The sequence below is a fragment of the Aquarana catesbeiana genome, linkage group LG13 (assembly GCF_042186555.1).
Source record: "Aquarana catesbeiana isolate 2022-GZ linkage group LG13, ASM4218655v1, whole genome shotgun sequence".
Taxonomy (NCBI): domain Eukaryota; kingdom Metazoa; phylum Chordata; class Amphibia; order Anura; family Ranidae; genus Aquarana; species Aquarana catesbeiana.
Window position 1 is genome coordinate 155,336,654 of NC_133336.1, and position 15,346 is coordinate 155,351,999.

Consider the following 15,346-nt stretch of genomic DNA (forward strand, 5'->3'; position numbering starts at 1 on the left):
ACCAGCCGCCGTCATTATACTGTGGCAGGTCGGCTCGTGAATCGCTGCAGCTGTACGTCGATCCGTTTCACAGCTATAGCAGGCGCGCCCGCTAGGGGAGCTGATGCGCGTGGCCATGAGGTCCGCCGGTCACCCACGATCGCTCCACAGAGAGCCAGAACAGGGATCTGTCATTGAAAACAGCGTCGCATGACCGCGCAATTGTCAACTAAAGCCATGCAGTGCCGTATCGCAAAAAATGGCCTGGTCATTAAGGGGGAAAATCTTCCGGTCCTTAAGTGGTTAAACTACATTGTGTTCGTACTGTCTGCTCTTATGTTGTAAAGCACTGCGTAAACGGTTGGCGCTGTATAATAACAATTTCCTTTAACAATAAGTGGCACCCATGCGTGCATGTTAACGTGTTCTGGAAACGCAGGTAGAAGTGCGTGATGCTGATACACTTGGATGTGAACAGGACATTACTAGCCTAACCACCAGGTGAAAACAGGGAAAAAGCCTAACAAAAGAATACAAAGGCAGACAGCACATTGGTGACTGGTAATTAAATTGTTGGTTTCGGATTTAATACCGTTTAGGGATACACTTTGAAGACAAAACAAAAACTGACTTTTTGGGGAGAAAACAAACCGAAGAAAGGATACTATGAACCCTTCAGAGATGAGGCTCATAGTTATCACTAGGTAAGTGTTGAGGGGAGGGGGGTAATGATAGAATTGGACCGAATGACTGCTTCCTCCTCTCTCCCCCCTCCCCTCGCCGAGGACTGTTGCTGTTTCTTCGCTCTTTTTTCCCTTCAAGCACATTGCCACCAGGAGGCAAAGCACTGCCCCTTTAAATGCATCCCTTTCCCCTCCTCCTCCTCGGCTGAACGAGCCACCATTTTCCAAAAAGGAGACTGGAATCCCACCTGAACCACAGAGGGGATCGGGAGAAGTCTACGGGAACAAAGAAGGGGCTCAGCACTTGGAGAAGTCACCGAGGGGAGGAGGAGTGCTGGCGGAATCCCCCCCTTCCTCCTCCCTACCTGGAAGACATGGCTGCAAACATGTACAGGGTTGGAGGTAAGTGGAAGATGCCCGGGCCTGCTGTGGGGGGGCTCCGCTGCGTGTAGAATATTCATGGAGCTGCAGCTCGGCTTCGCATGGTCCCGCGTCCTCCTATAGTGCCCCTGCTGGAAGTAATTAGGGGTGTACGAGGAGGAGGAGGAGTGAGGCGGCCGGACTATATGGTGCTGCAGGAGCTCAGTAGCCGCCTGCCAGAATACGCTGGACGGCTGCTTCTTCCTTCTCTTTCAATAGTAATGAAAGCGGCTATGGCAGGCAGGTTTATGACAGGCGGCTTTGTGACTGGCATTCTATTGTAAAGGGGAGGGGGTGGTTGTTGGTGGTGCCAGCCCTGTCATTGATTGTGTTCGGTACACAGGCAGTACAGCGGGCACTCTCTGGGAGCCCGGAGGTCCCGTGTTGTCCGTCTGTATAGCACCGCACGTGTTGACATGGTGTCCTCTCTGCTGACCGTCCCCGCTGCTCGTGTCATTAGGGTTGGCGAAGCACAGGCCTCTTTGTAGCAGGTTGTTTATGGCGGGTGAGGTAGTAAGGGAGGGTTCGGTTCTTTCCCCTGCCCGCCCGCCGTGTGGGCTCTATCTATGCTGCAATTCTCCCTTAGCTCTTTTATTTCCGGTGGGGGGGATTCTAGCGGGAAACAGCAGTGGGGGTACGGCTAGGTAGAAAGCACCGCAGCCAAAATGGCGAAAGATGGGGGCTAATGTGACACAAAAGAAACCGAACGCCACCACAGGCGGCGCGGAGAGGCGGCTATTGCAGATACACTTTATGTAACGAATATGAATCGGAGGGTTCGTGAATGACTGGAGCGGGGAGACGTCACTGATCTCACTCGTTGTCACTGACACATTTGTTGCAATGTGAGACTGTCCGGATCTTGTCAGGACTGTGAGAGGAATGTGACAAACTGCTTTTGCTGGCCTTACACATATTATTGGGAAGTTCTTAGGGCCACTTTTTCTTATGGGGTGGGGGGATTGGTATATCCAACTTCACTTTCACCTTAAGGCGGTATTCAACCCAAAAATGTAATATATTGCAGCTTAACAATCATTAATTGTGGTGGCTGCATTAGGCTAGGTTCACACAGACGCAGGGAACGCTGTGATCGGTGTGCATTTTCCACAATTCACTCAAATCGCACTGCCCTTGCGATCTGCAGTGGGTGTCAGTGCAATCTTAAACACAGTGTTTACTATCACCAGATCGCATGGTACCAAATGACCACTCAATCCGGTTGCAGTGCGGTACCAAAAATGGTTGCATGCACATCTTTGGCACAGTGTGGTGCAATTGGGGCCCATTCAGCTCCAGTTGCACCGCACTGAATCGCACGTGAATTAAACAGGAATGCATTGTTGTTCCTATTGTAAACCAAGCCTTAGTTTTCTTCTTTAGGCTTTTTTTTTCCCCTCTGTTTTCATCTGGTGATCTGGCGGGTAACAAACCTCTTGTATTAAAGTGCCCCCGCTCTGGATGAAGGGGCAAAATTGTCAGTATGGGGAGTGTTGGATAGACAAGCGGATACAATAACATTAAACTGGAACAGCACTACATCTGAGCACCAAAAACACTTTAAGTCCCCTTTCACACTGAGGCAGTTTTCAGGCGTTTTAGAGCTAGAAATAGCCTCTAAAAAGTGCCTGAAAATAGCCTCTCATTCATTGCAATGAGGGCTTTCACATTGGGCAGTGCACTTGTGGGATGTTGAAAGAAAAGTCCTGCAAGCAGCACCTTTGGGGCAGCTTGGGAGCGCTATAAATTGTGCTCACAAAACGCCCCTGCCCGTTTCAATGAAGGGGTAGCACTTCCAAAGCAAAAAAAAAATCAGCCATCCATATGCGCTTGCATGCTTTATTTTGCTGAGAAATCGCTTTGAAAAATGCCCTCCTAGCATTTCTGGCTGTGGCCATCTTGCGTAAATGCAGATGATTCATGTAGCCTTTTCTTCCTGGAATCTACCTACCCTTAGCTCTGGCATGCAAGCAGCAGGGTGTTGACTACATAAAAGCTGACCATTGCAAGCACCACTGTCAGTATTTAAGCGGAGTTCCACTCAAAAGTGGAACTTATGCTTTTAAGGTATCCTGACATGCCACATCTGGCATGTAATTTTTGGGGGGAGTGGGTACCTAGTAGGGCTGGGAGATTTTCTTAAAAAAAAAACTGATTCGAATCAAGTTTTTTGACACCGCGCCGGTCGTGAGGAGCTGCGGGCAGGAGTTTTTAGGCGAGGCCATGGCTTCGCCTAGTCCGCGCGTCCGGCCTCGCGGACTAGGCCGAAGCCACGGTCTCACCTGAAAACTCCTGCCCGCAGCTCCTCAGGACCACCGCGGTGTCAGCGCCGGTCCTGGGGAGCTGCAAGCAATTTTTAGGCGAGGCCGCAGCTTCGGCCTAGTCTGCAGCGTCCAACCTAGTGGACTAGGCCAAAGCCGTGGCCTCGCCTAAAAACTCCTGCCCGCAGTTCCTCACGACCGGTGCAGTGAAAACAAAAAAAATCGATTTGACCTCTCAACTCGATAAAAGATTTAAATTAATTTTTTCCCCAGCCCTAATACCTAGTCCTGGCAGGTACCCAACTCCCACTTCGGCCCACGCTTTCTAGGCGACTCCTCCCCCCAATCTTCTGGGACAGGTCCCAAGAGATTGCCCGGCCGTTCACAACGCGTGCGCGCACACCTGGCTTTCAAGCCTCAAGCTGTCGGAGCCGGGTGCCCACAGTATTGGTGCCACAGACAGGCGGGGGGAGAGAATGGATGTTTCAGACGGCTACATCGCTGGACCGTAGGATAGATGAGTGTCTTTTGTAGCTGCTGACTTTTAATAAACATTTGTCCATCTGGAACTCCGCTTTAAATGGTTTGTCTGAAACCTCTAACTGCTACAGCGGCAAGGCAGCTTGTTCCGTTGAAAAACAGCAGACTTACTGGCTGGATCGCCAGGTGAAAATAAAAGAAAGGAAGCCAAGGGCCTCTTTCACACAGGGCAGATTCCATTCCTATCGGCAGGGGATTTGTGAGCTGATCCCCTCATGAGCAGGTGGATGACATATCCACTCTGTATCAACAGAGTGGATATGGACAGAGCCTGCTCTATGGGGAACCAAGAGTAAACCGAGTCTAATATATATACAGTGGGGACGGAAAGTATTCAGACCCCCTTAAATTTTTCACTCTTTATAATAATATACATTTTTTATATATTTTTTTTAAACTGTCATTTTCGCTCTGTTTCGGCCAAGTGCATCCTGCATTTTTGGTTTCGGTACCAATATTTCCATTTGGTGCACCTCTAGTGTAAATGGTAAATAAGTACGGAGTGTGGGACTTTAAATGAGGCAATTGACTTGTGGAGGTAGAATGGTTGGTAAATATACACAGTATTCAGACCCCCTTAAATTTTTCACTCTCATATTGCAGCCGTTTGCTAAAATCATTTAAGTTCATTTTTTTTTCCTCATTAATGTACACACAGCACCCCATATTGACAGAAAAACACAGAATTGTTGACATTTTTGCAGATTTATTAAAAAAGAGAAACTGAAATATCACATGGTCCTAAGTATTCAGACCCTTTGCTCAGTATTTAGTAGAAGCACCCTTTTGATCTAATACAGCCATGAGTCTTTTTGGGAAAGATGCAACAAGTTTTTCACACCTGGATTTGGGGATCCTCTGCCATTCCTCCTTGCAGATCCTCTCCAGTTCTGTCAGGTTGGATGGTAAACGTTGGTGGACAGCCATTTTTAGGTCTCTTGAGAGATGCTCAATTGGGTTTAAGTCAGGGCTCTGGCTGGGCCATTCAAGAACAGTCACAGAGTTGTTGTAAAGCCACTCCTTCGTTATTTTAGCTGTGTGCTTAGGGTCATCGTCTTGTTGGAAGGTAAACCTTCGGCCCAGTCTGAGGTCCTGAGCACTCTGGAGAAGGTTTTCGTCCAGGATATCCCTGTACTTGGCCGCATTCATCTTTCCCTCAATTACAACTAGTCATCCTATCCCTGCAACTGAAATACACCCCCACAGCATGATGCTGCTACCACCATGCTTCACTGTTGGGACTGTATTGGACAGGTGATGAGCAGTGCCTGGTTTTCTCCACACATACTGCTTAGAATTAAGGCCAACATGTTCTATCTTGGTCTCATCAGACCAGAGAATCTTATTTCTCACCATCTTGGAGTCCTTCAGGTGTTTTTTAGCAAACTCCATGCAGGCTTTCATGTGTCATGCACTGATGAGAGGCTTCTGTTGGGCCACTTTGCCATAAAGCCCCGACTGGTGGAGGGCTGCTGTGATGGTTGACTTTCTACAACTTTCTCCCATCTACCAACTGCATCTCTGGAGCTCAGCCACAGTGATCTTTGGGTTCTTCTTTATCTCTGTCACCAAGGCTCTTCTCTCCCGATAGCTCAGTTTGGCTGGAGGGCCAGCTCTAGGAAGGATTCTGGTCGTCCAAACGACTTCCATTTAAGGATTATGGAGGCCACTGTGCTCTTAGGAACCTTAAGTGCAGCAGAATTTTTTTTTTTTTTTGTAACCTTGGCCAGATCTGTGCCTTGCCACAATTCTGTCTCTGAGCTCTTCAGGCAGTTCATTTGACCTCATGATTCTCATTTGCTCTGACATGCACTGTGAGCTGTAAGGTCTTATATAGACAGGTGTGTGGCTTTCCTAATCAAGTCCAATCAGTATAATCAAACACAGCTGGACTCAAGTGAAGGTGTAGAACCATCTCAAGGATGATCAGAAGAAATGGACAGCACCTGAGTTAAATATATGAGTGTCACAGCAAAGGGTCTGAATACTTAGGACCATGTGATATTCCATTTTTTCTTTTTTAATAAATCTAAAAAAAATGTCAACAATTCTGTGTGTTTTTCTGTCAATATGGGGTGCTGTGTGTACATTAATGAGGAAAAAAAAATGAACTTAAATGATTTTAGCAAATGGCTGCAATATAACAGAGAGTGAAAAATTTAAGGGGGTCTGAATACTGTGTATATTTACCAACCATTCTACCTCCACAAGTCAATTGCCTCATTTAAAGTCCCACACTCCGTACTTATTTACCATTTACACTAGAGGCGCAACGAATGGAAATATTGGTACCGAAACCAAAAATGCAGGATGCACTTGGCCGAAGCAGAGCGAAAATGACAGTTTTTTTTTTTTTTTTTTTTTTTTTTTTTAAACTGTCATTTTCGCTCTGCTTCGGCCAAGTGCATCCATAATATAAATATATATATATATATATATATATATATATATATATATATATATATATATATATATATATATATATATATATATATATATATATATATATATATATATATATATATATATATATATATATATTATGGTTTTTATGATAATCGTGACTTTAAATGAATATGAATTTGTCGCCCATTATTGGCACCTTTTAACACAAGGAAAGCTCAGCAAAAATTTATCCCTTTTAAATTCTATGTAGGTTTTCACACTGGTCCGTTGGGGTGTTAAAAATCCTGCCTGCTGCAAAAACGCACCTCCCTGTTAAAATCCATTGCAAACACAGCAAGAACGCATCAATAATGCACCCATTTTACGTTTTTGAGTCACATGACCTATGAAAAATGCAGCACAGTAACATTGCATGCGTTTTCGGGACCTTTTTTATCTTATCGGCAAAATGCTGATAACCCCATTTTTGGCCAAAATGTTTCAGCTGCCAAAATTTCGGTGCATCTATAGTCCCCGTACACCCCCCCCCCCCCTTTTTTTTTTTTTTTTTTTTTTTTTTTTTTTCTTTTCTGGACCAGGGTTAGGGGGTTGTAAAGGGATACAAATCCCTTTACACTTGCCTGTCCTTAGGAATACATGGACCTTCCAATCCGCCTGAATGACAGCTGAACCTGATCGCAATGCCTGTCTAAAGGGGGCCTAAAAAAGAAAACAAATGCAGCCATCGCATCTAAGATCTGGTTCACACCTATGTGTATTTTCAGTTTTGCAGAAACACACTGCAGTCCATATAACATGGTTTCCAATGGGTCATGTTCACATCTGTGCATTTTATGGAAAGGGCCAGGGACAAGCAGGTTCCGCAGACTTTTGGTTCAGCAGAGTTCAATGGCTCAAAAACGTGTATTGAAAAACGCAAAATACACCTGGAATATGCATCAACTGCAACCTGCAGGCCTTAAAATTGGTACGCTGCAATATAATAAATGTTTGTTTTGCTTTTAGGTTTATTACTGTTTTAACCAGTTAAGGACCAACCTATAGCAGCCCTCCTGTGAAGAATTGTGTGTGTGTGTGTGTGTTAGGGCTGGGAGATTTTCTTTAAAAAAAAAATCTTCGGTTCTCTTAAAAAAAACTCGATTCACGATTTGAATCGAGTTTTTTTTTTTTTTGAAACCGCGCCGGTCCTGAGGCGCTGCGGGCATGAGCTTTTAGGCGAGGCCGCGGCTTCGGCCTAGTCCGCGGCTACGGCCGGATGCCGCAGACTAGGCCGAAGCCGCAGCCTCGCCTAAAAACTCCGTGCCCGAAGCTCTTCAGGCCTGGCGCGGTGTCAGCGCCGGTCCGGAGGCGCTGCGGGCATGAGTTTTTAGGCGAGGCCGCGGCTTCGGCCTAGTCCGTGGCGTCCGGCCGTAGCCGCGGACTAGGCCGAAGCCGCGGCCTCGCCTAAAAACTCATGCCCGCAGCGCCTCGGGACCGGCGCGGTGGAAAAAAAAAAAATTTAAAAAAATCGATTTGCTTAAATTTTGAATCGATTTGACCTCTCAACTCGATTCAAGATTTAAATCGATTTTTTTTCCCAGCCCTAGTGTGTGTGTGTGTGTGTAAAATCTATATCTCACAAAAGTGAGTGCACCCCTCACATTTTTGTAAATATTTTATTATATCTTTTCATGTGACAACACTGGAGAAATGACACTTTGCTACACTGTAAAGTAGTGAGTGTTCAGCTTGTATAACAGTGTAAATTTGCTGTCCTCTCAAAATAACTCAACACACAGCCATTTTTAATGTAGAGCTGCAACTAAGAATTATTTTTATAATCGATTAGTTGGCCGATTTGTTTCAGTTAATCGGATAATAACCTTTAAAATAAAGTGTGGTGTATAATTTAGTTAATACAGGGGGTCCCCTACTTACAAACATCCGACTTACAAACGACTCCTACTTACAAACGGAGGGAGACAACAGGAAGTGAGATGAAATCTACCCCTAGGAAGGGAAATTCACTCCTGTAAGAGTTAATATGGGAAAAAAGGTGTCCCCACTGATGCTTTATCACCTATCCTTATTTCCCTATTAACCCCAAATTTTCAAAATCCAATTGTCATTGGGACAGAAAGTGAGGTGAAATCTTCTGAACAGGGGCACAGACAGCAAAACAAATGTTACAGGGGTGATAACCCTTCCCTATGCTATCTACAAAACTTAAACATTTATTTTTTGGCTGGAGCTACACTTAAAAAATTTACCTGTTTCGACTTACAAACAGATTCAACTTAAGAACAAACCTAAAGTCCCTATCTTGTTTGTAACCCGGGGACCCCCTGTATGTAAAGTTTAACCCTTTCATGACTAAGCCCATTTTTGAAATTTGGTGTTTACAAGTTAAAATCTGTATTTTTTGCTAGAAAATTACTTAGAACGAATCTAGAGAATAAAATGGAGATTGTTGCAATATTTTATATCACATGGTAATTTTGCAGCGGTGTTTTAAACGCAAATTTTTGGAAAAGGGACACTTCCATGAATTTTAAAAAATCCAAACAGTAAAGTTACCCCAATTTTTTTGTATAATGTGAAAGATGATGTTACGGCGAGTAAATAGATACCAAACATGTCACGCTTTATAATTGCACGCACTCGTGGAATTGCGACAAACTATGGTAGCTATGAATTTCCATAGGCGACGCTTTAAAATTTTTTTTTACGGTTACCAGGTTAGAGTTACAGAGGAGGTCTAGTGCTAGAATTATTGCTCTCGCTCTGACGATCGCGGCGATACCTCACATGTGTGATTTGAAAACCGTTTACATATGCGGGCGCGATTTCCGTATGCGTTTTCTTCGCTGCGCGAGCTCGCGGGGACGGGGGCGCTTTAAAATTTTTTTTTTAATTTATTTTATATATTTTTAGATTTATAAATTGTGTTTTTAAAAAAAGTTTTTTTTTTTTACTTTTATTGCTGTCACAAGGAATGTAAACATCCCTTGTGACAGTAATAGGTGGTGACAGGTACTCTTTATGGAGGGATCGGGGGTCTAAAAGACCTCCGATCCCTCCTTTGCACTTCAAAGTATTCAGATCGCCGAAAACGGCGATTCTGAATACTGTATATGTTTTTAAATTCGGCGCCATTGGCAGCCGAGTAAACGGGAAGTGACGTCATGACGTCGCTTCCGCGTTTACATTGAGAAGGCTGGAACGAAGCCGCCCACGGCTTCGTTCCAGCCCGCCCACAGCCGCCGGAGACAACCGATTGGATACCGGGCCTCCCGATCGCACGGGAGGCCCGGTAAGAGCGGCGGGAGGCGGCGGGAGGGGGGGGGGGGGGATGTCCCCTCCCGCTCCTCCGGTATAACAGCCGATCGCACGGGAGGCCCGGTAAGAGCGGCGGGAGGCGGCGGGAGGGGGGGGGTGTCCCCTCCTGCTCCTCCGGTATAACAGCCGCTTTTAGCCGCATCGGTTGTTATACTCGGGTAGCCGATCGCCCGCTCTAAACCACGGTACCGGGATGATGCCTGCAGCTGCGGGCATCATCCCGGTATAACCCCGGAAAGCCGAGTACGCATATCTGCGTACGGTCGGCGGGAAGGGGTTAAAATATAAGGCAATTTATTCTTAAATATCTATCTGCAGTGGTAAATCTAAATATCCAGATATATGGTGAGGGAGCACAAAATCTCTAATCTAGTCTAAGAATAACAGACAGAAGAGATATACTGTATATACTATTAGAGGTTGAATCTGGTAAATATCAGTGTGTGTGTGTGTAAGTGTGTGTATGTATGTATGTATATATAATATACACTGCTGCTGCTAAACAGACGCTCAGAGGCAGTTGGACACTCTCTTTTTCAACTGCCCCTGAACTCATTCTATGTTATCTTATGTGTAAATGTACACAGGTTCGTTTACTGTCATTTTTAGGCAGTTGCGTTTTATAGGCCTTTTTTTGAAGGCAAAAAAATGAGTTCAGGCGCCAAAGTTTCCGACATTTCAGACTCCAAACACGGTAACCTGCATTTAGCCGTGTTTCGTTTATAGGCGTTTTTCGTTTTTGGCCATTTTTGAAAAAAAATTTTTTTTATAAACGCTTCTAAACGAAAATGTGGCAAAACGGAGGTTTTAAACGTGGGTTACAATCTGTCAAGTTAAATCGTTCAGGAGAGGTTGTAAAAACGTCCCATGGTGTGTGTGTGTGTGTGTGTGTGTGTCTTTTTTTTTTTTTTTTTTTTTGGCCAATTAGTTGGGCAGATTAAAAAATGCAAATTGCAGCAAAAGCGCACTACATGCTTTTCTGCAGCTTCTCCATTGACGTCTATTGCAAAAATGCAAAAAAAAAGCACCGGTTTTACATTGAAAAATGTCCTCGACCCTTTCCAAATACGCAGTAGCTGAAAACAGCATATATGTTAACGTGTACCATAGGAAACCATGTTAAATGAACTGTAATGCGTTTCTGCAAAAATCACCAAAAAATGCATAGGTGTGAACCAGGCCCAAGACGTTTAGCAGCAGCATCTTATGGGCTCTTTCTGCCCATGTAGTGGCCTGGGCTCTTGTTGAATGAGCCCTAATTCCCAGCGGGGAAGATAAACCCATTTGAGAATAGGCTACAGAAATAGCTGTCTTAAGCCATCTAGCCAATGATCCTTTCGATGCTTGTTGGCCTTTTTTGTTTCCAGAAAAAAGAACAAATAATGAATCTGAAACTCTAAACCCTCCTGTTACTTCCAAATAATGTAATAGGATACGTTTTACGTCCAAATTGTGAAACTGCTCTTCCTTTGCACCCGAAGGGTTAGCACAAAAGGTTGGTAGAGTAATCTCCTGAGACCTGTTACTAAAGCTTGCCACTTTTGGCAAAAACCCTGGATCTACTTTAAGGACAACTCTATCAGGAAAAACTGACAAAAAAGGCTCCTTTACTGATAGGACGTGGGTTACAACCTGTCAAGTTAAATCGTTCAGGAGAGGTTGTAAAAACGTCCCATGGTGTGTGTGTGTTTTTTTTTTTTGGCCAATTAGTTGTTGGGCAGATTAAAAAATGCAAATTGCGGCAAAAGCGCACTACATGCTTTTCTGCAGCTTCTCCATTGACGTCTATTGCAAAAATGCAAAAAAAAAAGCACCGGTTTTACATTGAAAAATGTCCTCGACCCTTTCCAAATACGCAGTAGCTGAAAACAGCATATATGTTAACGTGTACCATAGGAAACCATGTTAAATGAACTGTAATGCGTTTCTGCAAAAATCACCAAAAAATGCATAGGTGTGAACCAGGCCCAAGACGTTTAGCAGCAGCATGCATTTTTGTTTGTACTACCTGTCATCATGGGGTTAAAAATACTAAAATTAGCCCTTTTATAGTGTATGTGTAAATATAGATAATATTCTCTATCAATAAAAATTCCCCTATTTTGTAGACACTATAACTTTTGCACAAACCAATCAATAACCTTATTGCAATTTTTTTTTTTTTTTACCAAAAATATGTAGAAGAATACGTATCGGCCTAAACTGAGGAAAAAAAAAGTTGTTTAAAATATTTTTTGGGGATATTTAATATAATAAATAATGCATTTTTTTTTTTTTTTTTCCAAAATTGTCGCTATATTTTTGTTTATAGCGCAAATAATAAAAACCGCAGAGGTGAGCAAATACCACTAAAAGAAAGCTCTATTTGTGGGACAAAAAGGACGTCAATTTAGTTTTGGAGCCACATTGCACGACCATGCAATTGTCAGTTAAAGTGATTCAATGCCGAATTGCAAAAAATGCACTGGTCAGGAAGGGGGTAAATTCTTCCGGGGATGAAGTGGTTAAAGTGATTGTTTTAAAAAAAAAGTTATACTTGCCTGCTCTGTGTAATAGTTTTGCACAGAGCAGCCCTGATTCTCCTCTTCTGAGGTCATCCACCCGCACTTCTGGCTCCTCCTGCCTTCAGAGTGCCCCAATAGCAAGCTGCAAAGTATAGTATAGAGTGCCGCTATAGCAAAACCCTGCCTTTAGAACCACTCACTTTCTGCCCATGACTACATGTCTCATGAGGCATTGCTCCTCTCACATTTACAAGTTCCAGGCACTTACTGACATGTATGGATGGTGTACTGAGCTGTAAGAGTTCTGCACTGTATTTCCTAATATGTAAAAAAATAATGCATTCTGTATGCAGGCCAACTAATTGGCTGATCGATTATGAAAATAGTTGAAAACTATTTTCATAATCGATTAGTTGTTTCGGCCCTACATTAATGTCTAAACCGCTGGCAACAAAATTGAGTACACCCCTAAGTGAAAATGTCCAAATTGGGCCCAAAGTGTCAATATTTTGTGTGGCCACCATTATTTTCCATCTCTGCCTTAACCCTCTTGGGCATGGAGTTCACCAGAGCTTCACAGGTTGCCTCTGGAGTCCTCTTCCACTCCTCCATGACGACATCACGGAGCTGGTGGATATTAGAGACTTTGCTCTCCTCCACCTTCTGTTTGAGGATGCCCCACAGATGCTCAATAGGGTTTAGGTCTGGAAACATGCTTGGCCAGTCCATCACCTTTACCCTCAGCTTCTTTAGCAAGGCAGTGGTTGTCTTGGAGGTGTGTTTGGGGTCGTTATCATGTTGGAATACTGCCCTGTGGCCCAGTCTCTGAAGGGAGGGGGATCATGCTCTGCTTCAGTATGTCATGTTACATGTTGGCATTCATGGTTCCCTCAATGAACTGTAGCTCCCCAGTGTCGGCAGCACTCATGCAGCCCCAGACCATGACACTCCCACCACCATGCTTGACTGTAGGCAAGACAAACTTGTCTTTGTACTCCTCACCGGGTTGCTGCCACACACGCTTGACACCAACTGAACTAAATACGTTTATCTTGGTCTCAACAGACCACAGGACATGGTTCCAGTAAGCCACGTCCTTTTGTCTGCTAGTCTTTAGCAAACTGTTTGCAGGCTTTCTTGTGCATCATCTTTAGAAGAGGCTTCCTTCTGGGATGACAGCCATGCAGACCAATTTGACGCAGTGTGCAGCGTATGGTCTAAACACTGACAGGCTGAAACCCCCCCCCCCCCTTCAACCTCTGCAGCAGTGCTGGCAGCACTCATACGTCTATTTCCCCAAGACAACCTCTGGATATGACGCTGAGCATGTGCACTCAACTTCTTTGGTCAACCATGGTGGTGAGGCCTGTTCTGAGTGGAACCTGTCCTGTTAAACCGCTGTATGGTCTTGGCAACCGGGCTGCAGCTCAGTTTCAGGGTCTTGGCAATCTTCTTCTAGCCTAGGCCATCTTTATGTAGAGCAACAATTCTTCTTTTTTTTTTCTTTTTTTTTTCAGATCCTCAGAGTTCTTTGCCACAAGGTGCCATGTTGAACTTCCAGTGACCAGTATTGTGAGAGGGAGAGCGCTAACGCCAAATTTAACACACCTGAGACCTTGTAACATGAGTCACATGACACCAGGGAGGGAAAATGGCTAATTGGGCCCAATTTGGACATTTTCACTTAGGGGTGTACTCACTTTTGTATAAACAGGAAGCGATCAGTGCAAACAAATAGGTGAAATGAATGGATGCAAGCTGAACACTATAGGTAATCACAAAGCCTATAAACATTCAATAAAACAATGTTAGTGCAGAGCAATAATATGAGGAAAAAAGTCCATTTCAAAATATAGGGATTCAGATGTCCAAAATGAAGAATGGCAAGTTCCCTCGTGGTGGAAAAGGAAAATTCAAGTTAGACTTACCGGTAACTTGTTTTCCATGAGTCTTTCAGAACAACACTTGAGAGAGTGACTCCTCCCCTTGCAAACAGGAAACACCTCTTCCACCAAACTTTAAAAGGAGGTTCCTTTCCACACATTGTCAGTAGTAGTAGAGAACCTCCGGCCCCAAACTCGAACACATAATCGAGACATGATTAGTCACAGTGTATATATATATATGTGTGTATATATATATATATATATATATATATATATATATATATATATATATATATATATATATATATATATATATATATATATATATATATATATAAACAATAGGGCGGGATGCTGCTGTCCTGAAAGACTCATGGAAAACAAGTTACCAGTAAGTCTAACTTGAATTTTCCCTTATCGTCTTTCAGGACAGCACTTGAGAGGATAATAGAGACTTACCCCCCTAGGGAGGGACCACAGCCTGCAGAACCTTTCTGCCAAAAGCCTGATCACCTGCTGATAGGAGATCCAGTCTGTAATAACGGACAAACGTTAAGTAGCTTGACCACGTAGCCGCCTTACAAATCTGATCTGGGGTGGCACCAGCTCTTTCTGCCCATGTAGTGGCCTGGGCTCTTGTTGAATGAGCCCTAATTCCCAGCGGGGAAGATAAACCCATTTGAGAATAGGCTACAGAAATAGCTGTCTTAAGCCATCTAGCCAATGATCCTTTCGATGCTTGTTGGCCTTTTTTGTTTCCAGAAAAAAGAACAAATAATGAATCTGAAACTCTAAACCCTCCTGTTACTTCCAAATAATGTAATAGGATACGTCTTACGTCCAAATTGTGAAACTGCTCTTCCTTTGCACCCGAAGGGTTAGCACAAAAGGTTGGTAGAGTAATCTCCTGAGACCTGTTACTAAAGCTTGCCACTTTTGGCAAAAACCCTGGATCTACTTTAAGGACAACTCTATCAGGAAAAACTGACAAAAAAGGCTCCTTTACTGATAGGGCGTGCAGTTCACTAATCCTTCTTGCTGAAGTAATTGCGACCAGAAAAATAGTCTTCAAAGTTAAATTCTTTAGGGATATGGCCTGTAAAGGCTCAAATGGTTCTTTTGCCAGAGCTTGCAGAACCACCGAGAGATCCCAATTTGGGAAATGCCTCACCGGGACCGGTCTAGACCTGGAAAGTGCTTTGAAAAATCTCATGATCAGAGTTTCTGAAGATAAGGATCTCTCCAGATAAACTCCCAAGGCGGCCACCTGCACCTTAAGAGTGCAGACCGCCAGATTCTTGTCTGCACCTTTTTGCAAAAACTCCAGCACTGAAACTAGATCTTTAACC

General features: G+C 43.9%; 1 protein-coding gene across 6 annotated transcripts in view; it reads left to right on the top strand.

The window, feature by feature from the left end:
• The first annotated feature begins 743 nt into the window (after positions 1-743).
• Positions 744-15,346, top strand: part of MTA1 (metastasis associated 1) — a 611,607-nt gene continuing 597,004 nt past the window's right edge. For 4 of the 6 annotated variants that reach the window (XM_073610310.1, XM_073610312.1, XM_073610311.1 and 1 more), the window contains exon 1: positions 746-1,064. In XM_073610310.1, the coding sequence (XP_073466411.1) occupies positions 1,037-1,064 (28 nt within the window). In that variant the 5' untranslated portion in view covers positions 746-1,036. Of the gene's footprint in view, positions 1,065-15,346 lie in introns of all 6 variants that reach the window. The other 2 variants (XM_073610308.1, XM_073610309.1) reach the window with 1 other exon arrangement.